Here is a 27,115-nt window from a genome sequence, read left to right on the forward strand (position 1 = left end):
GGAAACAGTGTGAGTTCTTATGCCAAAGGCCATTCAGTTTTCATGGGAGAAACATACATAGGTTTTTTGTATCAAGATTCATTAATTTTATTCCAAAGAGTTTCTAAGATGCTCCCTTAAAGACTACTTACTAAAACAATATCATTTTTATTGTTTTATTTTTAAAAGTTATATATATTTATATATGTAGACAGTTTGGCAGGTCCAGGTAATTGCCTGGATATGGATAACATTTTGATGAATATCCTTCAAATCTTTCTTCACTGCATATATATATATAATGTATGTGTGTGTGCATGCTAAGTTGCTTTAGTCCTGTGTTACTCTTTGCGACCCCATAGACTATAGCCCTCCAGGTTCCTCTGTTTGTGGGATTCTCCAGGCAAGGATACTGGAGTGGGTTGCTGTGCCTTCCTCCAGGGGATCTTCCCAATTCAGGGATTGAACCCTTGTCTCTTATGTCTCCTGTATTGGCAGATGGGTTCTTTGCCTCATCTGTGCCTCATTTCTGCAAATCCACGTGGCCAAATTTCTGCACAGTTAAGCTTCTTGTGTGTATCGTGAGAAGGAAGGCATGAACAGGGAGGTCACATCAATTTAAAATACGCACAGCCTTCATTTTATAAAACAGCAAGGTGGTTCTAAACTTTTCTAGACATCTTCTGGGGATGCAACATTATCAACTAATTTTTTGGAGTCCTTCTTATACCTGCCTGCCTCTAGAATGAACCTGAATTGATTGATCTATCTTCTGACGTGAAGCTTGGAATTTTCTCCAGTTTCCCAATTTCCTTTTCTCATCAAAGAGTCTACCTGTAGACCCTCTGTGGCCCACAGTATGCTGAAATGAAGTAGAATTTCAGTCCCTATCCCAGACCTGCTGAATCAGGATTTGCATTTTACTGTGATTCTCATACACATTAGAGCTTGAGAAGCACTGATACAGACTGGGACAGAGCCCACACTCAGCCCTGTACTACAGAGGTGAGGAGACCAAACGGGCAGTAACAGCCATGTCAGGGACAGAGTGTGTACCCAATGATCCACTTCAACCCTTTCCACTTTACCCAAGCCCTGCCTGCACAGGAAGTCAGCCACTAAAGATAGGCGCGTGGAGGAGCCGTGAGGACACAGGGGCCTCTGCAAGCCGATCAGCAGGGTGAAAAAGGGTGGAACAGGAAAGGGAGGAAAGCAAGTTCCTGGACTCCCAAACCACAGTTTGTCTAGGTGCTACTTTCCCCCTTATTTAGCACACAGATTTGTGAAGAGACAACCTTCCGATGACCTCTTTTCGTTTTGCATTTTGCCCTGTATTAAACGGTCACCATCTGAAACTTTTCTCCGTGAATTAGAAACTTGAAGTTGTCAGGGACTGAATGTGCCCGTTTTCCAACGGTTTCTGGCAGTTCCCCGCTTTTATGGTGTAGTCATGGTGAAACCTGAGTCATCTGAAGATGGTGAGGGTGCCAAGGAGCCGGAGAAGGAGCTGCAGCCAAGCCAGGACCCAGGAGCTGGGGCTCAGGAACTGCGGGCCACCCTGGGCCACTGGCCTTCCTTGGGGACAGGAGAGCCGCCCTAACCCTGTGTTTAAACAAATTGCTCCAAGCTTCACAGTGCTAATGAATACCTTCGGTAGCCGAAGTGTTCAGCGGCAGCCCAGAGTATGAAGCATCTCCCCACATAGTTGCTTCTCAGAGTTTCAAGGAGCAGCACCTCACTCTCACACGTGCCAGAATTTTCTTCCCCACCTTTTTTTTTTTTTAAACCGAGAAACCCACATTTTCCTGGAGAGGCAAACAATATACATAACTTTTTGTTTCAAGAGGGGAAAAAAAGTTTTCTCCCGGGTTTATTGATTCATATACGTTCAACGGCTACCAGAAAACACACCCCTGTTTGGTGTGTTTGCCATTTTCTCTCAGATTCTGACTCACAGTCTGGAGGACAATGACTGATTTTTTCCCACCTCCCAGAGCGGCCGTGCACTCTTCTCCGCACAAGGAGGGGCCTGTTTACGCCCCCCGGCATCGCCGGCGGAGCGCTCGTGTAAACAGCCGGCGGAGCCGGGTGGCCGGGGGGCGGAGCGGGGCGGCCGCGCCAGGTCGGGCGGGCTGCGCGCCTCCCGCCTCCCGCCCGGGTCTGCGGTGTCGGCCGGGGCGCCGAGGAGTGCCGCGGTGATGCGGCGGGAGGGGTGGAGCCGCCGCGCCCCGGCTTGGTTTGGAGCCCTCGCTCGGTCGGCGGGCGCGCCCAGCGCTCACTGCTGAGCCGGGAGTCTGGGCGAAGCCGGGAGGCGGTGGGAGGCCACACCCCGCGCGGCCCGCGTATTTCCTCGGGAGCCCGCGGCCGCAGCGCACACAGCGCCGAGATGCGGGGCCTCCGGCTCCTGACCGCCGCCCGCCTCTTCTGCGTGTGGAGCGCGGCGCTGGCCGCCGTCCCCGGGTAGGAGCGCGGGGCGCGCGGGGCGGGCGGGGAGCGGGGGTTCCCAGCCGGACCTCGGCCTGGAGATTTGAGCCTGCATAGCTTCAGCTCGGTCCTCCCAGGGACAGTTAACTTTCTCCACCCACGAGGTTGTTCAAGCGTCTCCGGCCAGGACTGCTTTCTGATGACTTTTTATTTTTAGTCCACGCTTCCTCTTGAGTTTGTTTCGACTTTTTGCGCCCCTCGCCCCCCTACAGTAATGTGCCTTCTTTTAAACACATTCGTGCATATTTTTTCTAAACAAGATGTCTCAACTTTAGCAATGATAAGGTGTGGCCGAGGTGGTTAAGTATGGGTTCAGGTGCAGACTTTGTAGGAAGATAACCAGTGAGACACTTAAATAATGGAATGCACTTCCTTCCCCCTCAGAGGGTTTTGCCCTGGAGCCCTAATCCTTGGTTTGGGCAGAGAAAATGCTGTTTTAGCCATTTTTTGTGCTCTGCTCCACCTGGAAATGTCACCGCCGACAGATAGTTTAATTTCAGATGGTATATTTTAATTAGTGTTGTTGATTAGATGATGTTTTCTTGGGTAGATGCCCAAACATAAAAGTTTGAATAAGAAACAAGCAAAATCCATGTGTGTGTGTCTCTGTGTGTGTGTGTGTTTAAACCAAGAAAAAAAAAAATTACCCTGGGATGATGTCTTGTATAAAGAAGTTTAGAGGCTTGTACTTTGCCAATAACTTCTGCTGTCTCAGTGTAAGCTATCCTGTGCTATTTGTGGTTTATAAAATGGAAATACTAACACAGGCCATCCTCTAGCAGTGCATACATTACTGCATTAAAATTGATTTATGGGAATGTACAACATGATAAATATAATTAACACTGCTGTATGTTATAAATGAACGTTATGAAGAGAGTAAATCTTTAGAGTTCTGATCACAAGGAAGAAAATAAGTATTTTCTCTATTTTAATTTCGTTCCTATGTGAGATGATGAATGTTCACTAAATTTATTGTGATAATCATCTTATAACATGTGTAAGTCAAATCATTATCTGTACATTTTAAACTTGTACAATGCTGTATGTCAGTTTTTTCTCAATAAAACAGGACAAAAATTGATTTAGGGGAATGATTTTCTTTCAACAGCCTTTCAATGCAGTTGATAAATGGAGCAGTGGGGCCACATTCATTGAAACAGTTACAGTTGACACTGTATAGGGAATCTATCTCACCATCTATGAAATTTGAGAATCTCAAAAGAATGAAGATGTAAGGATAAGCAACTTCATTTTTCTCTTGTTGTTGGGAACTCTTTAGGCCCAGGTTTCTGGTGACAGTCCCTGGGATCATCAGGCCAGGTGGAAATGTGACCATTGGGGTGGAGCTTCTGGAACACAGCCCCTCACAGGTCACCGTGAAGGCGGAACTGAGGAAGATGGCAGCGAACCGCACGGTCTCTGTCCTGGAAGCAGAAGGAGTCTTTGAAAAAGGTAAGATACACAGCAGAGCTCCTTCTGCGATAATTGTTCAGTTGCTCGGTGATGTCCGACTCTTTGCGACCCCATGGACTGCAGCACGCCGGGCTTCCCTGCCCTTCACTACTTCCAGAGTTTGCTCAAACTCATGTCCATTGAGTCAGTGATGCCATCCGACCATCTCACCCTCTGTCATCCCCTTCTCCTGCCTTCAGTCTTTCCCAGCATTAGGGTCTTTTCCATTGAGTCGGCTCTCCGCATCAGGTGGCCAAAGTATTGGAGCTTCAGCTTCAGCAGCAGTCCTTCCAATGAGTATCAGGGTTGATTTCCTTTAGGATTGACTGGTTTGATCTCCTTGCTGTCAAAGGGACTCTCAAGAGTCTTCTCCAGCACCACAGTTCAAAGCATCAATTCTTTGACATTTGGCATTCTTTATGGTCCAAATCTCACATCTGTACATCTGCATTAATAATTGGAGTGTGCTAATAAAGCCATGTGCTTTATTAGCACATGGTAGGGTCATGGTAGGGTCATGAAGAAGCCACACATTTTCAGTGGCTTACACAATACACTTTTGTTTTTGACTCATGTAGAGTCCAAAGTGATGTTCCTGGGATGCTCTTCTAGGGGGAGGTTCTGAGGCCCAGGTTGCTTTCTCTTTGTGGCTCTGTCATCATCAGTATGTGGCTTCCAAGTCTGCAGGGCAGGAACGTGGAGTTCTTCTTGTGGGAGGTCCTTGTGGGCCAGGCCTGGACATGGCTCATATCACCCCTCCTCTCATGACCACGCTGAGCTTCACAGGAGTCTGGGGGTGTAGGTGTGCCTAGAAGAGGGAAAGGGCATAGTTAAAAGCCTGACACAAGACCATATTTGTATATGGTTTATATAAACCATGTGTAACCATATGTCTTTATTGGGTGCAGAGGATTTTACTAAGTAGGCCCATGGGAAGTAAAAGAAGAACTGTAGTTAAAATCTAGTTTTATAGAATATGTTTTAATTTTTTAGATGACAAGAAAAAAAATAATGTAAACGTGGGAGCCATTTGTAAAAGAACCCACATCTCTTATTTTAAATTTTGGTTCTAACTAGGCCCAGGATTAAATTGGGTCAATGAATATCTTCTTTTTCAATACTAAGGGCAAAATAATTTTGAGGGGTAAATAGTTGAATATGTAAACTCGTTTTTTCACAATGAAACGAACACTTAATTTTTTCTAATTGAAAGAGTAATATATACTCAGTGCTGGTAACCTGGAAAACACTGTAAGTAAAGAAAATCAAAGTCACCTGGAATCCTACCACCCACCTATAAACACTATTAACTAGAAGCATGATTACAGGTTTAGTCATAGACCAGAAACTGAGGCATAAATTCCTATAATGTTGAGAGTTATCTTTTAGGAGAATAATTTAAGGGCACAGAATGAAGGGTGAATGAAATTCCACAGTAGCTCATTATATAAATGTTTACCCTTTACCAGCATAGGGAAATTAATACCATCATGAAATAAGATAAAATCAAAGTTTATCTGCATTTGAGATTCTTTCTGCATTGGGAACTTGACTGACTGGGTAGGTAAATTTGGAGCTGGAAGAGGTGATGCGTGCAGGGGCCAGGCCACTTTATGTTGTAGTGGGAAAGACAGAAAAGTGGGAGGCCTTGTCCCTGGAGAGGAAATGTTAGTGCTTAAGATCCGAGATTGAGTCTTAGTACTAGCTGTGTGATCTTAGGTAGGTTACTTAAATGCTCTGAGCCTCAGTGTCCTCATGTATAAGATGGGGATAGTGTAAAGTTAAAATCAGTATCTAGTACCTGTTAGACACTCAGTAAACAAGATCTGTGAATATTGTGAGTAGAAATACTATTGAAGAAGAAGATGCCGGAAGCATCATTTCCTATTTACCTGGGGGCCAATCTCTACTTTCATTATTGAACTGTTTATTCTGAAAATGGATGAAATCGTGGCCTTAGGATAATGGCTAAAGAAAATACTGAAATGCCAAGTCACAGCGGACAACACAAGGCTAAAGAGGGGTGGACGGCACAATCCTGGGAGCTTAATGGATGTTTGAAAAAGAAAGAGAGAAAATGCACTACTTTCAGGGGCTGTTTCATTGAAAATACCATTGCAAGCATGCTCCCTCTTTCAAAGGAGAATGTTAACTTTGTTATCAGGGGTTGTGAGTCATTGCTCTCAGAACAGATGCTTCCTGTAAGGTTAGGACTTAAGGATCAAGACATTTCTCCCTTTCTGTCTTCACATCCTTTGCTTGATCTGATTTTTCCAGTTGTAACAATATGTAGATCAAGAAGGACTTTCTAAATTAATGGGGCCTGGGTCTTCCTAGGATTCATTTTATTTCTTGCCATCTAAACACAAGCAATTAAATACATTTTAGGTCTGATTATTTCATCATTTTCTCATGGAGGCCTCCACGAGGTTACTGCCAAGAAACGACTGAGCTTCCCTGGTGGTTCAGATGGTAAAGAACCTACCTACAATGCAGGAGACCCGGGTTTGATCCTTGAGTTGGAAAGATAACCTTGGAGAAGGGAATGGCTACCGTCTCCAGCATTCTTGCCTGGAGAATCCCATGGACAGAGGAGCCTGGCGGGTTGCAGTCCCCTTGGGGTCACAAAAAGTTGGACACGACTGAGTGACTAACACTTTCACTTTCACCTTCTAGCAGAGATGGGTAAGGAGGGGGACTGTTTCTGAGTGGCTGTTTCTAGCAGCTGGGCTGTTTTTTGGGTAGGGCAGTGTTTCACCATAACCAGAACGCATTTGAATTGCAGCATGGACCTTAATGGGCTTCCCAGCTGGCGCTAGTGGTAAAGAACCCGCCTGCCCATGCGGAAGATGTAAAGAGATACTGGTTGGATCCCTGGGTTGGGAGGATCCCCTGGAGGAGGAGGACGTGGCAACCCACTCCAGTATTCTTGCCTGGAGAATTCCATGGACAGAGGAGCCTGGCGGGTTGCAGTCCCCTTGGGGTCACAAAGAGTTGGACACGACTGAGTGACTAACACTTTCACTTTCACCTTCTAGCAGAGATGGGTAAGGAGGGGGACTGTTTCTGAGTGGCTGTTTCTAGCAGCTGGGCTGTTTTTTGGGTAGGGCAGTGTTTCACCATAACCAGAACGCATTTGAATTGCAGCATGGACCTTAATGGGCTTCCCAGCTGGCGCTAGTGGTAAAGAACCCGCCTGCCCATGCGGAAGATGTAAAGAGATACTGGTTGGATCCCTGGGTTGGGAGGATCCCCTGGAGGAGGAGGACGTGGCAACCCACTCCAGTATTCTTGCCTGGAGAATTCCATGGACAGAGGAGCCTGGCGGGCTACAGTCCATGGGGTCACAAAGAGTCGGACACAACTGAGTGACTAAGCACAGCACAAACCTTAATAAAATCAAAAAGTATGGCTTGTTCTCAAGGAAAAGCCCATTTAATTGTTTGGTAGATATGGGGAGAATTTTGTTTACATTTCCATCCTTGAGGCCAGTAGCATGGACTACATTACAGTTAGTTTATTCATTTGTAAATATATCAATTCTATATTTATAGGGGATCAATTATTTTTATGTATTTATTTTTTGGTGAACAATAGCCCTTGAGAAAAAAGTGTTTCTAATAAACTTTGAGGAGTTCTAAGAGTACAGACATGGAAGTGTACTTGTTATTACCACCACCAGCAGTATCATCACCACCATCATCATCATCATTTCTATGGTGAATAGTATAAAACAACTAGTTGAGAAAATATAATTGATAAAATTCAGTGGGAAGTGGTTACCAGAGGAGAGAAGCTGGAGCAGCTATGGAGATTTGAAATCAAATCAGACTATCTGTTGGTTGGAGAGCGAGTCTGTCCCCTTATTTCTTACCTTCCGGCCTTTTACCTCTTCCTTAATTGTGTCGTTGCCTGGGAGTTCCACACCAAATTAAGAAAAAAAATGTTAAGAACATTTGAATTCACAGGTCATAAGTGAGAACCAGCTCTTAAAGCATGTAAAGTAATTGAATTATTTTTGATGTCCTTAAAACCGTAATTTCTGTTTTATTTCCCATTCTCTTTTTACAGTTTGAAATGTTCATTTGTAAACGTTCATTGTTTTTCCTGAATGAGATTTACCTCAAATAATGAAGAATATACCCTTTTCCTCCACTAATGAATTCATTGTCACTGGTTTCATATACCCCTGATAAAAGATTAAAAAAAAAAAACCTAAGGAATCTCCATACTGTTTTCCATTAGTGGCTGGTCCAATTAACATTCCCACCAGCAGTGAAGGAGAGCTCTGTTTTCTCCACACCATCTCCAGCATTTATTGTCTGTAGACTTTTTAATAGCACAGGGAACTCTGCTCAATATTCTGCAATAACCTAAATGGGAAAAGAATTTGAAAAAGAATAGATACCTGTATATGTATAACCAAATCACTTTGCTATACATCTGAAACTAACACAACATTGTTTATAAATGATATTTTAATATGAAATAAAATTCAAAATAAATTAATAAAATTTATTTTCTGTCCTTCTTCCCCCAAAAAAAGAGGAAAGGAAAAAAAAAAAAACAAAAAACAAAAAAACTACTAAGCAGAAAATCTTGACTGTTAACTTGAGTGCTCAGGAGGGCATCTCCTGGCCTGGAGGCACTGCTTATTTAATTACGACACCGAGCCTGCTTCCATCTTCCCACGGTCGGGTGAGGTGGACTCTGTGCGTATGTCTGTATCCTTTAATAACTTGCCTTTTCTTCTTGCCCTAAAATCTTGGAGAGTTAATGGGATGTTTATCTCCTATTTTTTAAGGATGAAACATCTTTCTTTGTCTTCTCCTATCAACTATGGGCTTTTTTGTTTTCTATCTCGATCCACGGGGATGGAAAATCAATATTTTAAAATTTGAGATGTTAGCTGGAGAACTTAAAAAATCATTCAATTCAGTTTGGATGGCTTTCTGGTGGAAACAAAGCTCCCGAACATACATTTCATGGCTCGTAGATCACAATGAGTGCCATGGTTTTTATGAGCATAGATGAATTAGTATGCTATGTGGGCAGGTCTCCTAGGGAAGGTTTTCACAGGCAGTGTGCCAGTAGAGCTCAGTTTGAACTTGTAGTGACATGAGAATTATTTTTAAAGGGTGTGGGTTCTTCATTCACATGTCTTTGGTATTGTGTGTAATGTGTATACACAGTTCGGGACCAGAATGTGGTCACAATGAGCTTGAGCTCTGCAGCCAGGCTACCTGATGCCCTCTCGTTGGTGACTGTGTGTCTGTGGGCTGTCACCTTTTCACTGGGCTTCGGTTTTATCATCTGAAGAGCAGTGGTTTCTGCTTTGTACAGTTACCCAGTTATTGTGAGGATGAAATGAGGTAAACATGTTTAGAGCACTTAAACGCAGAGGACCTATTCAAGGAGCTGGTGGTACCTACTGTTATTGGAAGATGATGGCAGCAGTCATGTCAGAGGCAATTCTTGGTCATGTGTTGGGACGATCTTGAACTGGGAACACTCTATAAAAGACACTCACTAGGAGGGGGTGGGAAGGGATGTAACATATTAAGTACTGAGTTTCCTTATAGTGTGGAGATTAATGCACAATCTTAACTTCAATAACCCTAGGAGGAAGGCACTATTATCTTCATTTTAGAGATGAGAAGTCTGAGGCTGAGAGAGAATAATTTTCCTGGATTAACACAGTAAATGGTATATATCGCCTGAATGTGAAGTTGGTTCTGATGGTTCTGTTGGTTCTGAATCTGAAGGTTTTCCACCGCCTGGAATAATTTTTGCTTGTTCCAGTTTGGAATATTGACGCAATGTGGTATCAGTCTTCTGTGAAAAGGATTTTTCTTGTTTGCTTGTGGTAGTTCAGAGTTGGATCTCATGAAATCTAATCTGGATCTAAGAGTTGCAAGCTGCAGTGCCAGCTCTCCTCCCGATTTAGTCTGAGCTTCGTAGAATTTGGGGGAGATGAGCCAAGTCAATCGCCTAGTTCATGGCTGAGGAGACTGAGGGGTGGTGTCTGGTGACTTGCCCAAGGTGAAATGCCCGTTGGTGGCAGAAACTGGAAACAGATCACAGACCCCCAAATTTACAATCCAGTGCTTTTTCCATTATACTCTAGGAAACTCTCCTGACATAGGGAACCGTGTGTGACTTAGGATATATTTGCAAATGTTGCTTTATCTGATACAAACAAAATATGGCTAACTAAGAAGTTGAAAATTGCTTGCCTGCATTTTTGCGCTAGTTTCTTATTTCAGCTGAAGGTGGAGTTGCTCTTTATGGACTAATGGTTCTGCGTGGGTTGGGGGCCAGGCTAGTTTTAGAAATTCTATTGCTGTGATTCTCAAAATGTGAGTCATACTTATTCAAATGTAGATTCATGGTCATCTTCTCAAGACATGGGTAGTGTCTGGGAATCTAAACTTTATTTTGAGCAACCACCACAAGTGAGTCTCAGCTGTGCTAAAATGAGAACAACTGCACTTCAGTTAAAACGGTTCTCATGGATTGTTACCAACCAAGTATTGGAAAGCCTGAGAGTGAGAGGCAAGCCTTTGCAAGTCTGTGATGATTCACAGCAGCTGAAGGCCCCGCCCAGATTTCCCTGTTTGCCTTTCAGGCGGCCTCCAGCCCTCAACCTTGGTGTTAATTTGATGCAATGGAGAAACATGTCTTGGCATTTGATTATGAAGCAGTGATGGAGTGAAGTTGAAAGTGAACAGACTGATTCTTTAAACTCCAAGTTAAACACGTTCTACTCTTCTTCTGACACAGAATGAGTCACTGAAGGCTTGTGGTGGAAACAGAAATCAGATCCTGTAAGAATTTGGGTGGGGTTGCTGTTTGATCCATTATGCTGTTAAGAAGACTTTACAATGTTGGAACTCCTTGTTTTCCTAGTAATATTTCCCGCTGCTAATTTATTATTTATTGCATGGGAGACCTGGGTTTGATCTCTGGATTTGGAAGATCCCCTGGAGAAGGAAATGGTAACAAACTCCAGTTTTCTTGCATGGAGAATTCCATGGACAGAAGAGCCTGCTAGCCTACAGTTCATGGGGTCGCAAAGAGTTGGACACGACAGAGTGACTAACACATGGATTATTTGCTGTATGTGAAACATGAATGAATGGGGCGGGCAGGGCAGAAGGAAGGAAGTTTCAGAGGTGGCAGAAGGAAAAGTATAATATTAAAAGTGCAGAGGCTGAGTTTTTATTTCTTGTTTGTTTAGAAAGTTCAGTGTGGTTGGTAAGTAGTGCTTCTTGTGTGTGACCCTCTGCCTGGTTCTGTTACATTTTACATGCAGAACTATACAGATGTCCATTCATGAGCATTCCACCTCTGCTGATATATTTGGCATTTTGTGGGAACAGTTAGTTCACAGATGAGAGAAGGGAAGGGTGTGCCAGAGGAAAGCACCCGGGGCTGGGAGTGGCAGAACTGAGGAGACAGAGCTGTGTGTGTATGTTTTCTGAAAAGATGTTACTCTCTGCATTAGATGAGTGTGGGGAAACACCCTGGCGGAGAGGCCCAGCAGATAGTTTTGAAATTGTAACCAGGGAGAGAGTTGAAGGCATTGTTTTCATAGAGGCAGACCATATTCCAAGTGTTGGTGGGAAGGCGTGGCATGCCCAAGAGATAACGCTTATGGAAAGAACCAGCCTGATGAATGGAGCTTGGGAGGCGGAAGAGAAGTCAGTGAAATGGCTGGACAGTGAGCAGCCAAGACAGGGATGGGTTGGAGATGCTGAGATGTCTCAGATGACAAGGGAAGAAACAGTACCGAGAAGGAAGTTTTTATTAACTTCCTTTTATTAACTGTGAAGTGTCCTAAAGAGTCAGGGAAGAAAAGGACAGAAGGGCATTGGTGAGCCTCCAGTGAATGAATGCTTCTAAGTTGATTGTTGGAGCAAAAGCAAGTTTTTAGTAATAAATGGGTGGTGGGGAAATATAATCAGAAAATGTAGAACCACTCTTCTTTTAAAAAAAGTGATTGCAGTAGTCTCCTTGATTGTTTTCCCCCGCTCCCTGCCGCCCCCACTGATGCCTCTATGGGGCTTCCAAGGTGGCTCAGTGGTAAAGAATTCGCCTGCCAATGCAGGAGACTCAGGAGACTTGGGTTCGATCCCTGGGTTGGGAAGCAGAAAGTGGCAACCTGCTCCAGTGTTCTCGCCTGGAAAATTCCTTGAACAGAGGAACCTGGTGGGCTTACAGTCCGGTGGGGGGGGCGGTCACAGAGTCAGACATGACTGAGCATACATGCGTGCACCCACACACATCACTCTATAGTCTGTTCTCAATCCAGTGGCCAGCAAGCACGCTAGATTTTGTTACTCCCCATCTCAGCATTAGCATACATCTAGCCTCCCCATGGCCTGCAAACCCTACACGATCTGTCTGATCTCACTTCGCATACCCCCCACCTCACTCTGCAGCCTCTCAGGCCTTCATGCAGGTCCTGCAACACAGCAAGAGTGCCCCCACCTCAGGGCCTCGCACTTACTCGTCTCTCTCCCTGTGATGCAGTCTGCCAGATGTCTTCATGACTCAGCTGCTTCAGGTTTTGATTCAAATATCACCTTTGTAGTACACCACTGTGAAGACCAAATGTCACTCTCTAGTGAAAGGAGAGAGGTGGATCGTCTCTTTAAAGACACAGTAGAGGTGCTTCCCTGGTTGTCCAGTGGTTAAGAATCCACCTTGCAATGCAGGGGACACTGGGTTGATCCCTGGTCTGGGAAGATCCCACATGAAAAGTGAAAGTGAAAATCGCACAGTGGTGTCTGACTCTTTGTGATCTCATGGGACTGTAGCCTGCCCAGCTCCTCTGTCCATGGAATTCTCCAAGCAAGAGTACTGGAGTGGGTTGCCATTTCCTTCTCCAGGGGAATCTTCCTGACCCGGGGATCGAACCCAGGTCTCCTGCAATGCAGGCAGATTCCTTAGCAACTGAGCCACCAGGAAAACCCTAGTGCAAGTGAGCCCGTGTGCCACAGCTGCTGAGGCCTTCGAGCCCTGGAGTCCATGCTCTGTAACAGGGAACCCCTAGCACCACAGCTAGAGGCAACCTGTGCTCAGCCTCAGAGACCTAGCACAGCCAAAATAAATAAATACATAAATACTAAAAAGACCCCCCACAGTACTGAGGTAAAGGCCAGGGGTAGATAATTTAGCGTGAGAAGTGGGCTCATGGTCAGGAGCACGGGTGAGTGGATTATGGTTAAAAGCGTGCTTTTCCCTTTGATATAAGAAAGAAACGAAAGAGAGAAATGTTTTGAAGTGTCAGCTTGAGATGAATAAAACTGAAATATGGTTTTAGAAAACCTTGCCATCAGTTCAGTTCAGTTCAGTCGCTCAGTTGTGTCCAACTCTTTGCGACCCCATGAATCGCAGCACGCCAGGCCTCCCTGTCCATCACCAACTCCCAGAGTTCACTCAGACTCATGTCCATAGAGTCAGTGATGCCATCCAGCCATCTCATCCTCTGTTGTCCCCTTCTCCTCCTGGCCCCAATCCCAATGAGTCAACTCTTCACATGAGGTGGCCAAAGTACTGGAGTTTCAGCTTTAGCATCATTCCTTCCAAAGAAATCCCATGGCTGATCTCCTTCAGAATGGACTACCTTGCCACAGTTACCTCTAAATTGTGCAGATCCATCATCTCTTTGTAGAAAGTGGGGATAAACATTAAAAGTAAAAGCTCCCTGAGGAGAGAAACACAGAACTGGAGGTGTTCCCTGGTGCTGCCCTAACCTGGGTCCCTGCTGGACTGTGAGCTAGTGAGATGCAAGAAGGGTGGATACCAGTACTGGCATCAGGGGAGGGTGCACAGGAGAACAGAGAAGAGAGGGGAGCTGTTTGTGTGGAAGTATGCCTCACTTGGGGCTTCCCAGGTGATGCTAGAGATGAAGGACCCACCTGCCAATGCAGGAGACATGGGTTCACTCCCTAGGTCGGGAAGATCCCCTGGAGGAGGGCATGGCAACCCACTCCAGTATTCTTACCTGGAGAATCCCATGGGCCGGGGAGCCTGGCGGGCTACAGTCCATAGGGTCGCAAAGAGTCGGACACGACTGAAGCAACTTAGCACACACACACATGCCTTGTTTGAAGCTTGAGGGGATGGGGTAGGGCATTTTGCTTTCACTGTGGTTGTAAGTGTGAGAAGAAGTGGACTCGTGGCTCCTCACGTCCTGATCTGGGCTAAAAGGACCTCATACCAAAGGTGCAGTGATAGAACTGGAAGAGAGGAGATGATAGTGGGTCCTTGACCTGCCGTGTCTCTTCTGCCCTCATTCCCCTTAGGAGAATCCATGAGTTGGCTCGCTTCCTTTGCAAGAATGGGATCGAAGAAACTGATCAAAAAGGATTTGGTGGAGGTGGAGGAGTAGGGAGCTGGTGGGCAGGTCTGTGGGTCTTTATTTCTGAAGAAATGATTCATGAGTTGAAATCCAGAGAGGTTAAGTGCTTGGAAACAAACAATGAGGAAAGTGTTTTAAGAGCGCCTGGTAGCTTCTTTTGGCAGGATGATGTTAGGAGTTTATGAAAACGTAACAGGGAGAAATCGTTTAGTATGATTAATTTAACATTTGCTGAAATAATGTTTTAAATCTCCTCAGGAATATAGTTAAGACAGGGCATTTACTATTTTGCGAACTCCATTCATTCATTAGGCACCAAATTGTGTATGGCAGAAAATTGATGGCATAATGTTTGGTCATGCACGAAGTTCCTGTTCTCTCAGGCTCCTCACAGGGAAGCAAGGTGGGTTTCATGTCTCGTGCCAACTCAGGTTGGCGGTAGAGCCTGCTGGGAGTGCCGCCACGCTGCTGTTTTCAGATAAAGTGTGCGTTTGCTGAAGTAGAGACCAGGTGGGTTAGCTGGGTCCACCATGCAAGGGAACCAGGAATGTGGTGTGAATGTTGCAAATGAGCCTGTTGGTTTGAAGATGGATGGTCACCTGGAGGGCTACATAGGGACTCGATCCGAAAACACATGGATAAGAGAAAATATGGAAGAGTGGGTGTGTCAAGACACTAACTTGAGAGCGCAGTAAGCTACAGAGGCATGACAGGGGAGGAGTATGAGGCTTTTTGGACTGATATTTTAGAAGAACTAGCTGGGGCTGTTCTATACAGTTTGGGAGATACGGTGGGTCCGAATGGGGACTCCTTAGACACATTGCACTTCCCTGATAGCTCAGTTGGTAAAGAATCCGCCTGCAGTGTGGGAGACCTGGGTTCAGTGCCTGGGTTGGGAAAATCCCCTGGAGAAGGGAAAGGCTACTGACTCCAGTATAACGGCCTGGAGAATTCCATGGACTGTATAATCCATGAGGTCGCAAAGAGTTGGACATGACTGAGCGACTGAGCGACTTTCACTAGACACATTGGAACTGGGCCCTTACACTGCTACTTACTACCTCTGTGGCCTTGGGAAGGTCATTCATCTCATCTAGTCTCAGCTTCATCTCATAAAGGCAACAGTAATGGTACCTACCTCAAACTCTGTTGTGAGGATTAAAGGAGACGATGCCTTAGACAATGCCCTGTCCATTTTGGTAGCCACTAGCCACATGTGGTTTTTGAGCTTGAAATGTGACTCATGCATATAAAGATGAGCTGTGAGTATAAAATACACACTGGATTTTGAATACTTTTAGTGCCAAGCTACTGCTGCTAAGTCGCTTCAGTCGTGTCTGACTCTGTGCAGCCTCATAGACGGCAGCCCACCAGGCTCCCCTGTCCCTGGGATTCTCCAGGCAAGAACACTGGAGTGGGTTGCCATTTCCTTCTCCAATGCAGGAAAGTGAAAAGTGAAAGTGAAGTCGCTCAGTCGTGTCCGACTCCTTGCGACCCCATGGACTGCAGCCTACCAGACTCCTCTGCCCATGGGATTTTCCAGGCAGGAGTACTAGAGTGGGGTGCCATTGCCTTCTCCGTTTAGTGCCAAAAAGTGTAGCAAAACTCAATAATTTGTTTTGGCAATGGTGGGATAATAATTATTTCAATAATTTGGTGGGAATGTAAATTGTTAACAGCCACTATTGAAGACGGTATGGAGATTCCTTAAAAAACTATGAATAAAACCACCATATGACCCAGTAGTCCCTCTCCGAGGCGTATACCCTGAGGAAACCAAAATTGAAAGAGACACATGTATCCCATTGTTCATCATAGCACTATTTACAATAGCTAGAACATGGAAGCAACCTAGATGCCCATCAATGAATGAATGAATAAAGAAGTTATTGTACATATGCACAATGGAATATTACTCAGCCATAAAAAGGAATGCATTTGAGTCAGTTCTGGTGAGGTGGATGAACCTAGAACCTATTATACAGAGTGAAGTGAGTCAGAAAGAGAAAGATAAGTATCGTATTCTAATGCACATATACAGAATCTAGAAAAATGGTACTGAAGAATTTATTTATAGGACAGCAGTGGAGAAACAGACAGAGAATAAACTTACGGACATGGGGGGAGGGGAGGAGGGGGTGAGATGTATGGAAAGAGTAACCTGGAAACTTACATTATCATATGTAAAATAGATAGCCAATGGGAATTTGCTGTATGGCTCAGGAAACTCAACAGGGGCTCTGTATCAACCTAGAGGGGTGGGATGGCAAGGGAGATGGGAGAGAGGTTCAAAAGGGAGGAGATATATGTATACCTATGGCTGAGTCATATTGAGGTTTGACAGAAAACAACAAAATTCTGTAAAGCAGTTATCCTTCAATAAAAAAATGAATTAAAAAAACTCATTTTTTAAATGTTGATTACACATTTATTGGTAATATTTTGGTTATATGGGCCTTCCCAGTAGCTCACATGGTAAAGAATCTGCCGCACTGTGGGAGACCTGGATTTGGTCCCTGGGTCAGGAAGATCCACTGGAGAAGGAATGCAATGGAGAAGGCAACCCTCTCCAGTATTCTTGCCTGGAGAAATCCATGGACAGAGGAGCCTGGTGGATTACAGTCCATGGGTCACAAAGAATTGAACATGACCGAGTGAATAAAATGTTATTAAAATTAATTTTACCCTATTCTTTTTCCTTTTTTTGGTTCTTTTCCCTTTTCTGTGGTGTACTGCTTTGGGATGTTCACCGCGGTGCCTGGCACAGAGTAAACACTTGGGAATGTCAGCTTGTACTGAGCATCTCCCAGCAGGCACACTGCCCTGGTGCCTCCCTTGTGAGCTCAAGCCTGTGGCGTGAGGCCAGGTGTGTCTGTATTTTTTTTTTATTTATTGCCAGGTGTCTCTGTTGATTCTGACTGGAGTGGGCCTTCAGCCTTACTCCTCACCCCTTGAGGAAGGAGAATATATATCTTCCTAAAAAGAACACCATACTATAGGGGTCGGTAAACTTCTTTTCTATAAAGGGCTGGATGGTCAGCACAGTAGGTTTTGCTGGCCTGTGGTCTTGGTTGCAGCTACTTGGCCATTTTAGTGTGCAAGCAGCCATAGATGGTGTGAAGCAAAGGAGTGTGCTCATGTGCTAACAGAATTATCTGTGGACCCTGAATTTGGAGTTCGTATAATTTCCATGTGTCACTAAACATTGTTCTTTTTAAAAAAATTTCCCAGCTATTTAAAATGCAAACTGTTTTTAGTTCATGAATTGTGCAAAAACGGGCATGGGCCAGACTTGGCCTGTGGGCTATAGATTGCTGACCTTGACATGATGAATGGCCTGTATATTTAGCAGCTCAGAGCTTGGCTTAAATGGTTTTTCATTTGTATAGCACCTAACAATTAGTTTATATTGTACCATTTTATTTATTTTATTTTTAGTGGGCTTTCATTTGACCTATTTTACACTTCATCAGTCTAAATGGAACAAAACATTGTATATGAAACTCTTATTAAGAAATTTGTAGAGCTTCTGTGGTGGCTCAGTGGTAAAGAATCCACCTGCCGATGCAGGACACACAGGTTCGATCCCTGATCCAGGGAGATCCCACATGCTTTGGGGCAGCTAAGCCTGTGTGCCACGACTATTGTGCCTGTGCTCTAGAGCCAGGAGCCACAGTGACTGAAGCCCTTGTGCCCTAGAGCTGGTTACTTTGCAGAAAGAGAAGCCACTGCAATGAGAAGCCCGCGTGCCACAGCTAGAGAAAAGCCTGTGCAGCAGCAAAGCCCCAGTGTGGCCAATAAATAAATAAATAACTAAAATTGTAAAATTCTTTAAAAAGAAACATTTGTAAGCAAGGAGAGGCAGGAGAGAGAAAAAAGTAAAGAAGTATGTAAGGGACCAAAGGACATTTTTTTGTTTTGTTTTGCTCGAAGTACTTTTGTTTTCTGTCTAGAATGAGTTTGTTCACTGAAGAGTTCCTTGGCTTAAAAATGACATTAAATCATGAAGCAGAATCATATTTTAAGGTTTTGCCTTCCATAAATTGGTGGTGGAAACCCCATTTACCACTTTGTCCCTTTGTAATCAGAGAAAATGCTGAATAATGAGGGTATTGATGAGAGAATATTTAATTTGGTAAAGAGATCAAATTTTTTAGCTGAAAAGGTGATTTCCTTAAGTTCTTTATTGTATATTACTGAACAGCAGAGAGCTGTCAAAAGTAATTCACCAGTAAACACTAAGTCAGGCACATACATGGTAGAAAACCCTTTTTTTCCTGTAGAGAATATTTCTGGACCCGGTTGGATTTCCAATTACACATTCTCCTTTCCTTCAGCGATTTTCTGCAGAGCTGTTTGGTGAGCACAGATGTCAGAAGAGGCAGCCTATGGCATAATGGAGTGTGTTTAAAAAGTTAAGGAAAGGTTAGTTTTTGAGTATGCTTATTACACGATTTAAAAATAGCTTTGACTCTATTTGTAAATCAAATGACGGCCAGCTCTCAGGCCTGTGCCAAGTGTGAAGCTTTAAAACAAGGTTTCTTTTGAGTGGTTTTGGTGGCTCTGGGAAGGCCAAAGCACTGGAGGATGTTAAGATCGACTTTCTGTGGTAGTAACACAAAAATGATCTGAGTTTTACAGAGTTATCTGCAATAACATTGAGAAGGGCTTCACAGAACATAATGTATGTTTAGTCAGTGATTAAGAATGACATGCAGCTTTTTGGGAGGTGGTTACTATTTCCTGTGTCTGAGTCTCAGCAAAAGGCCCCAGCAAAAAGGAGAAAAAATTGCTTACAACAATTTGCAGATACCATCTATTTCATCTTCAACCTAGAAGCTCCAGAGAAAGAGATGACTATTTCTCATTGGCACTCCTACCACACTGCTCCGAATTTTATATTTTGCTGCTATAAATTATTGCTAGAATGTTAGGACTTTCAAATAAGACTTACCCAGTGCCTGGGAGATTCCAAGCTGCCCTTGTAAATTTAGAGGGAAGACAGCAAGTTAAAAAAAAATGTCAAGTACTTCAAGTCGACCTTTTAATAAGGACACATGGAACAAGTGAGAGGGCTTTAAGTTGGATCTCTTTGCACATTCTTCAAGCCACTTCCTGAATCCAGCAATATTTAGGGGTAGGCAGACCTCTCTCCTGCACCCCAGCTTTTGAGGGCAGCTGTGTGTTTCTTGAGTCTATGGTGGACATGGTCACCTGTCAGAGCAGTGGGACCTGGGCTTGCAGTCCACCCCTTCTTCCAGTTCCTCTCTGATGAGAAAATCCCTCGAAACTTGGACTCTATGAAGAGCTGCATTAAAATTTGCTGTGTGACTCAGGGAACTCAAACAGGGGCTCTGTATCAACCTAGAGGGGTGGGATGGGAAGGGAGGTTCAAGAGGAAGGGGGCACATGTATACCTGTGGCTGATTTATATTGATGTTTGACAGGAAACAAAATTCTGTAAAGCAATTATCTTCAATTAAAAAATAAATAAATTTGAAAAATTAAGAAAAATTTCTATGAATGGGATTTCCTGCACTTCAAATCTGGGTAGCTGGCTTTGAATTGCTGCAATGCTTGACCTCCTATTAATCAACCTACTGGATTTATTTGGATTGTAGACTCGAAGCTGCTTTTTTATTTTCTCCTTGCTCAGTGTCTTGTAGATAAAAATAAATTACTCTCCGTCCCCTGCCCCCAACACACACGCACACGCACACACACGCACACACACAGCCTTTAGTCTTTGTGAGTTTGCCAGTGATGGGAGGTAACTCTCTTGGCAGAAAGGAAGCACATTGTTTCCTCCAGTCATGGGGCTGACAAAACAGGCAACCCTGATGGTTTATCTTAAAGATGTGAAAAATCAGTGACCCTCTATCATCACTCATGCTGGCTTGTTGGGAGAAGAGCTCCTTGCAGTTTAACATTTTTGATTTTATTCCACTGTGGGACACTGTGGTGGGGTGCCGTGGCCTCCCTCCCAGAACTAGCGCATCAGGGATGAAGACTTATTCTCTGAAGTCGCTGGGGGATGTTGCAGCCCACTGCCTTCTGAGCTGACTCCTCGGGGACTGCACCCACTAGGGAGATTTGCCCTGCACCCTCCTTGGGGGAGGCCCAGCTTCCCCGCCAACCCTACTCAGGACAGCTCTCAGGGGTCGGACTGGCTTCTGAGGGCTCCCGATGGGTGTATCTGGAGCCTGCGTTGCAGCTCCTTCCCTCCTCCTCCCCAGTCCTGCCTCCACAACCCCCTCTTCTCCAGGGCTGGTCCCAGGCGCATGCCTGCTTTTTCATCACCATCTCAGAATTAGCTTCCCAGGGAACCCAACCTTAGACACCTGTGGTTGTTTCCTTTGAAGGTGAGTTTTTCTGATCTTGAAGTTAACTTCAAATGTATCAAGACTGTGTAGTGTGAAGAAGGGATAAAAAGAGCTGAGAAATTGTCCAGTTGGTATCTCCTTTTCAGAAGGTTTTTGTATTACACAAATTGTTTAATGAGCTCCACCACTGCGGCTCCTCTAAGGGCAGGGAGAAACTTCATGGAAGAGTGTCTGGGTTCCCAGTGATGATTAATGTAGAGTCGAGGGGAGCAGGGAGTCCAAGAGACTGTGATTTTGAACCTGTCTGCGTGAGGGAGTAAGGAGCATACACAAAGAGGCTACCCAGGATGTGCAGCTTTTATGTAATCAAAGGTGGGTAGAGTACAAGAACGAAAGTACAACTGCTGGTAGAAGCGGAGGCAGTGGCTTAGAATCTCGGCTCCGTTACTTCTTTTTTATGTGACTCTGGGGAACTCACTTAAGGTCTCTGTGATTCAGGTTCTCATTTGTAAAATGAGGATACTAATACTTAAAATTGCTAGAGAATCTTTTTTTATTTCAAATGTGTTCCAGTTATCTATTGCTGTGAATGAACCACTCAACACTTAGGAGCTTCAAACAACCATAGTTTATTATTTCTCACGAGCCTTAGTCCTTCTACATATACACACAAAATTGGTAATTTGTCTTAGTTATTATCATAATTGTGAAATTTTCTAATTCCATGATTCCTTTTACATTTATTAATTGGAATTCTATGGTAAAGAATAACTTTTTCAGAATGTATATGTATAACAGAATCTCTTTGCTCTACAGGAGAAATTAACATTGTAAGTCAACTATCCTTCAATAAAATTAATTAAAAATAGTAAAAAAAAAAAAAAGTAACTTTTTCTTCTCCCTCATTTAAATTATATACCAGCATAAATTCATAAGCTCTTATTTTATTCTGTAGGTTATACTCCATTATTTATTTGAATGTTCCAGTTATCTGGCCATTATCATCATCATATTCAATCTGAACATTCACATAATTGAAAAATTATTTTTGCAGATTTCCGATATTATTCCTGACATCATGCATGCCTAGCTTTCCCTATTATCAGTATTGCTCATGAGAATGGTACATTTTTTTCTTACCAAGGATGATCCTGTGTTGTTATTTCATAATCTCCCAAACTTCATAGTTTACATGTTTACATTAAGATTCAGTCTTGGTGTTGTAAATTCTATGGGTTTTGTTGAATGTATAATGACAATTTGTCCATCATTATAATATCATACAGAGTATTTTTACTGCCCTAAAATCCTTTTTTTTTCTGTCAAAGATAAGTTGACTACCTAGAGTAATGAAATTAGAAGCAAAAATAAACAAATGGGACCTAATTAAATTTAAAAGCTTTTGCATAGCAAAGGAAAGAATAAAGAAAAGACAACCCTCAGAATTGGAGAAAATATTTTAAAATAAACCAACTGACAAGGGATTAATCTTTAAGATATACAAACAGCTCATGCAGCTCAATATCAAAAAAAAACACAAACAACCCAATCAACAAATGGGCAGAAAATCTAAATAGACATTTCTCCAAAGAGGACATTCAAATGGCCCACAAACAGATGAAAATATATTCAACATCATTAATTATTAGAGAAATGCAAGTCAAAATTACAATGAGGTGTCACTTTACACCAGTCAGAATGGCCATCATCAAAAATCTACAAACAGTAAACGCTAGAGAGGGTGTACTGAAAGGGGAACCCTCCTACACTGTTGGTGGGGATGTCAGTTGGTTACCGCCACTATGGAGAACAGCATGGAGGTTCCTCAAAAACCTAAAAATAGAGCTACCGTCTGATCCAGGCAATCCCACTCCTGAGCATATATCCAGAGAAAACCATAGCTCAGAAAGATACATGCACCCTGAAGTTCATTGCAGCACTATTTACAATAGCCAGGACATGGAAGCAACCTAAGTGTCCATCAGCCGAGGAATGGATAAAGATGCGGTACAGATGTACAATAGAATATTACCGGACTGTAAAAAGGAATGAACTAGTGCCATTTCAGAGATGTGGATGGACCTGGAGAGTGTCATACAGAGTGAAGTAAGTCAGAAAGAGAAAAACAGTTGTCACCTAAAACTGCCTATAGGTGGAATGTAGAAAAATGGTACAGATGAACTTATTTGCAAAGCAGAAATAGAGTCACAGATATAGTGAACAAACTTATGGTTACTCAGGGGAGGGGGAATGATATGAATTGGGAAATTGGGACTGACGTATGTACACTGCTGTGTATGAAATAGTAACTAATGAGAACCTACTGGGTAGCACAGGAAGCTCTACTCAGTGCTGTGTGTGCGTGCTAAATCCATTCAGTTGTGCTCGACTCTTTGCCATCCTGTGGAATGTAGCCCACCAGACACCTCTGTCCGTGGGATTCTCCAGGCAAGGATACTGGAGTGGGTTGCCTTCCTCCATACTCAGCGCTTTATGGTGGCTTAAATGGGAAGGAAATCTAAAAAAGAGTAGATATATGTATAGGTTTAACTGGTTTGCTTTGCCATACAGCAGAAACGAACACATTGTAGAGCAACTATGCTCCAGTAACAAGTAATAAAAAAAAATTGGTTGACTGTTCTCATGGAGTCTATTTCTAGGCTCTCAACTCTGTTCCATTGATCTGTCTATCCTTTTGCTAGTATCACATGGTCTTGATTACTGTAGCTTTATAGTAAGTCTTGAAGTCAGGCAGCATTATTCCTCCACCTTTATTCTTCAGTACGGTTAGCTAGCCTGCGTCTTTTGCTTTTCCATGTAAACTTTAGAGTCAGGTTGTTGATATCCATAAACTCCCTTGCTGGGATTTTGATTAGGACTGCGTTGACTCTAAAGATCGAGTTGGGGAGAACTGATGTGTTGATAATTGAGTTGTTCTATTTATGAACACTGAGCGTCTCTCCATTTATTTAGCTCTTTGATTTCAAAGATTTTTTTAAAAAGTATTTATTTTTAAACTTTGGCTGCATTGGGTCCTAGTTGCAGCATGGTGGCTTTCCCTGCAGCATGTGGGGCCTTAGCTCCCGACCAGGGACTGATCCCGCATTCCCTGTGTTGTAAGGCTAATTCAGCCACTGGACTAGCAGGGAAGCTCTGTGGTTGAACCTGGAGAATTAGGTAACATGTCAAGGGTAGGACTAGTGGTCTGATTGCAGAAGCCACCGGCCTGACCCCTGTTGCATGCTATGCCTGTCTGTTCCCATGGGGTAGATGCCCGTGGCCTCCAGGAGGAGAGGGGCTGTGTCTGTCTTATTTACTGGGTTACCCTTAATAAGTGTTTCTTAAATGAATGAAGAAACTGAGGGCCTGTTATCACCTATAAATTCATGTCACTTAAATGGGAACTTTGAATAAGTACTGTTTTATTTTTAACTTGGAACATTTTTCCCTAGCAGTAAATAGATTTGATGAGAAGTTGGCATGAGTTAAATTAGCAGTCTTTGTTTAGTAACTTACATGAAAAAAGTCTGCATCGTTTTAATACTAATGGGTCAGTTAGGAGTCCCAGCTCAACCCTGATGTGACTAATGCCTTCCTTTTTTCTGTCTGTCATGAGTGTATGAGAAATGTTCATTAGAAATGAACCTCAGCTTCTTTCTGTACACTGTGTGAAGTGTCCCTCAAATATTTTTAACCGTAAAACAGCAAGAGGAGCAGCAGCAACACTGACACCAAAAATGAACGTGGAAAAGAGAAGCAGAACCTAGGTTTTGGGAAGAGGTTCACCCACTGATAGCCTTTTAACTCTTTGGCACAAGGATATGTATAATCTCTCAGGGGTTCTGGGCTTTAATAAAGTTGTTTTGGCTTGGCTAAATAAATTTGTGATTTAGTAAGTTTATGATACTCTGTATATTTGAAAGAATATTAGGAGAGTCTTAATGAGTTTTATGTTATATCATCATATTCAAATTATGACTGTTTTCTTCCCTGTTTTCCTTTTTAGGCTCTTTCAAGACACTTATTCTTCCATCAGTAAGTATTTATTTTAAAACTTTGGTTTCATAATTATACATCATGTCAGTGAAATGAATTTCCGATTTTGTTGACTTTCATACTGATTTGCGTGCCTTGTGAGTTTGGCTGGAGTTCAGTTCCACCTTCAGATTATTTAAGGATAATATTACTCCAGGGAGATGGGTTATTAGCCTCTTCAGACTCATCGCAGAGATTTTCCTTTTGTCAAATAGAGAACTTCCTGAGGGGAGCTGGCCTGGACTATTTGCACAGGGACCTGGGTGGGTTTGGTCTTGCTTCTGCCCTAATGAGCACAACAGTCTTGGGTGTGTCATTATTGCTCCCTCCCAGTTTCTTTGTCCTGGAAAAGGGCAGTGCCTCGCTGAACAGAATTGTTGCTTGAGGCAAAACAAACAAACAAAAATCAGTAATTGATACTGATCCTATCTTGGATTAAAAGTTTGATATTTTGTGTGTCATAATTCTGTATTGCTTTTGCTATTTATTATTGAGTTTTTTTGCTATTGAGTTACTTGATTATTGAGTTTTTTGGCACACTCTTAAATTTTACACTTGAGGCAAGTGCCTGGCTCACCTCACCGTGGTCCCAGCCCCGGAGAAGGGGATAAAAGTGTAGTCTGTTTCATAGAGGCTACCTTGGAGGTGAAATGAGATGTAAACATGCTGTGGCATCTGCTGTAGAAGTGGGAAGAGTTAGCGGATTCATGTTGATGTGTAGCAAAACCAATACAATACTGTGAAGTAATTAATCTCCAGTTAAAATAAATAAATTTATAATTTTTTAAAAAAGAAACCTGGTTATTCAATGTTGCTTAACTAGTCCTGCTTCTCATAGCTTTGATTTGGAAGTCTGTCCTTTATAACTGTTTTCTGTGAAGTACAATACAATACTGTGAAGTAATTAATCTCCAGTTAAAATAAATAAATTTATATTTTTTTAAAAAAGAAACCTGGTTATTCAATGTTGCTTAACTAGTCCTGCTTCTCATAGCTTTGATTTGGAAGTCTGTCCTTTATAACTGTTTTCTTTTGGAGCTTCACACATTTAATGTATAGTTAAACACAGCATCCACCAAGAAGACAATTTGGTGTACTTTTCTGGGACTAGATGAGTAATGACTTTGACCTTGACACATTACACACTTATGTAGGGTCAGCATCTCCCGATAAGCCAGGTTCCCCATTACCTCTTGAAGTTTGCTTATTAAGCACATTCAGAAACCACATTCATTTTGAGGGGGAGTTCTTAGTGAATGGGCTTCCCTGGTGGGTCACTGATAAGAATCTGCCTGCAATGCAGGAGACCTCCGTTCAATCCCTGGGTTGGGAAGATCCCCTGGAGAAGGGAATGGCTACCCACTTCAGTATTCTTGTTTGGAGAATTCCTTGGACAGAGGAGCCTTGTTGGGGTGCGGGGGGAGGGCTACAGTCAGTGGGATCACAAAGAGTTGGGATGCCTGAGTGACTAACACTTTCACACTTTTCACACTCTTAGAGAATACAGTGCTCCCAAACAGTTCTTCCCCCTGGAGTAGGAAATGGCAGCCTGCTCCAATATTCTTGCCTGGAAAATTCCATGGACAGAGGTGTCTGGTGGGCTACAGTCCATGGAGTTGCAGAGTCAGACACAACTGAGTGACTGAGCACAAACAATCCGTTATAAAAAGGCCTTGATTTTATTCAGTCTCTAAGTTGTATCTGTCTCTTTGCCACCCCATGGCCTGCAACATGCCAGGCTTCCCTGTCCTTCACTGTCTCTGGAGTTTGCTTAAATTCATGTCCACTGAGTCAGTATTGCTATTTAATCGTCTCATCCTCTGCCACCCCCTTCTTTTGCCTTCAATTTTTCCCAGAGTCAGGGTCTTTTCCAGTGAGTCGACTCTTTGCATCAGGTGGCCAAAGTATTGGAGCTTCAGCTTCAGCATCAATCCTTTCAGTGAATATTCAGGTTGATTTCTTTTAGGATTGACTGGTTTGATCTCTTTGCAATTCAAGGGACTCTTAGAATCTCCAGCACCACAGTTTGAAAGCATCAGTTCTTCAGTGCTCAGCCTTTTTTATGGTTCAACTGTCTGTACAAGTCATCTGTATGTGACTACAGGAAAAACCATAGCCTTGTCTATACAGACCTTTGTCATCAGTGTGATGTCTCTGCTTTTTAATACACTTTCTAGATTTGTCATAGCTTTTCTTCCAAGGAGCAAGTGTCTTTTAATTTCATGGCTGCAGTCACTGTTAAAATCATGGCTGCAGTGATTTTGGAGCCCCTAGAAACAAAATCTGTCACTGTTTCCATTTTTCCCCCATTATTTGCCACGAAGTGATAGGACCATGAACTTAGTTTTTTGATCGTTGAGTTTGAAGCCAGCTTTTTCACTCTATTCTTTCACCCTCATCAAGAGGCTCTTTAGTTTCTGTTTGCTTTCTGCCATTAGAGTGGTTTCATCTGCGTATCTGAGATTGCCAA

General features: G+C 43.2%; 1 protein-coding gene across 1 annotated transcript in view; it reads left to right on the top strand.

Moving 5' to 3' along the window:
• Nucleotides 1-2,321: 2,321 nt before the first annotated feature.
• CD109 (CD109 molecule) overlaps nucleotides 2,322-27,115 on the top strand; it is a 134,699-nt gene continuing 109,905 nt past the window's right edge. The window contains exons 1-3 of the mRNA XM_024996919.2: nucleotides 2,322-2,439; nucleotides 3,746-3,918; nucleotides 24,617-24,645. Of these exons, the coding sequence (XP_024852687.1) occupies nucleotides 2,366-2,439; nucleotides 3,746-3,918; nucleotides 24,617-24,645 (276 nt within the window). The 5' untranslated portion in view covers nucleotides 2,322-2,365. The remainder of the gene's footprint in view (nucleotides 2,440-3,745; nucleotides 3,919-24,616; nucleotides 24,646-27,115) is intronic.

This window comes from Bos taurus, chromosome 9 (assembly GCF_002263795.3).
Source record: "Bos taurus isolate L1 Dominette 01449 registration number 42190680 breed Hereford chromosome 9, ARS-UCD2.0, whole genome shotgun sequence".
In the NCBI taxonomy this organism is placed as follows: Eukaryota; Metazoa; Chordata; class Mammalia; order Artiodactyla; family Bovidae; genus Bos; species Bos taurus.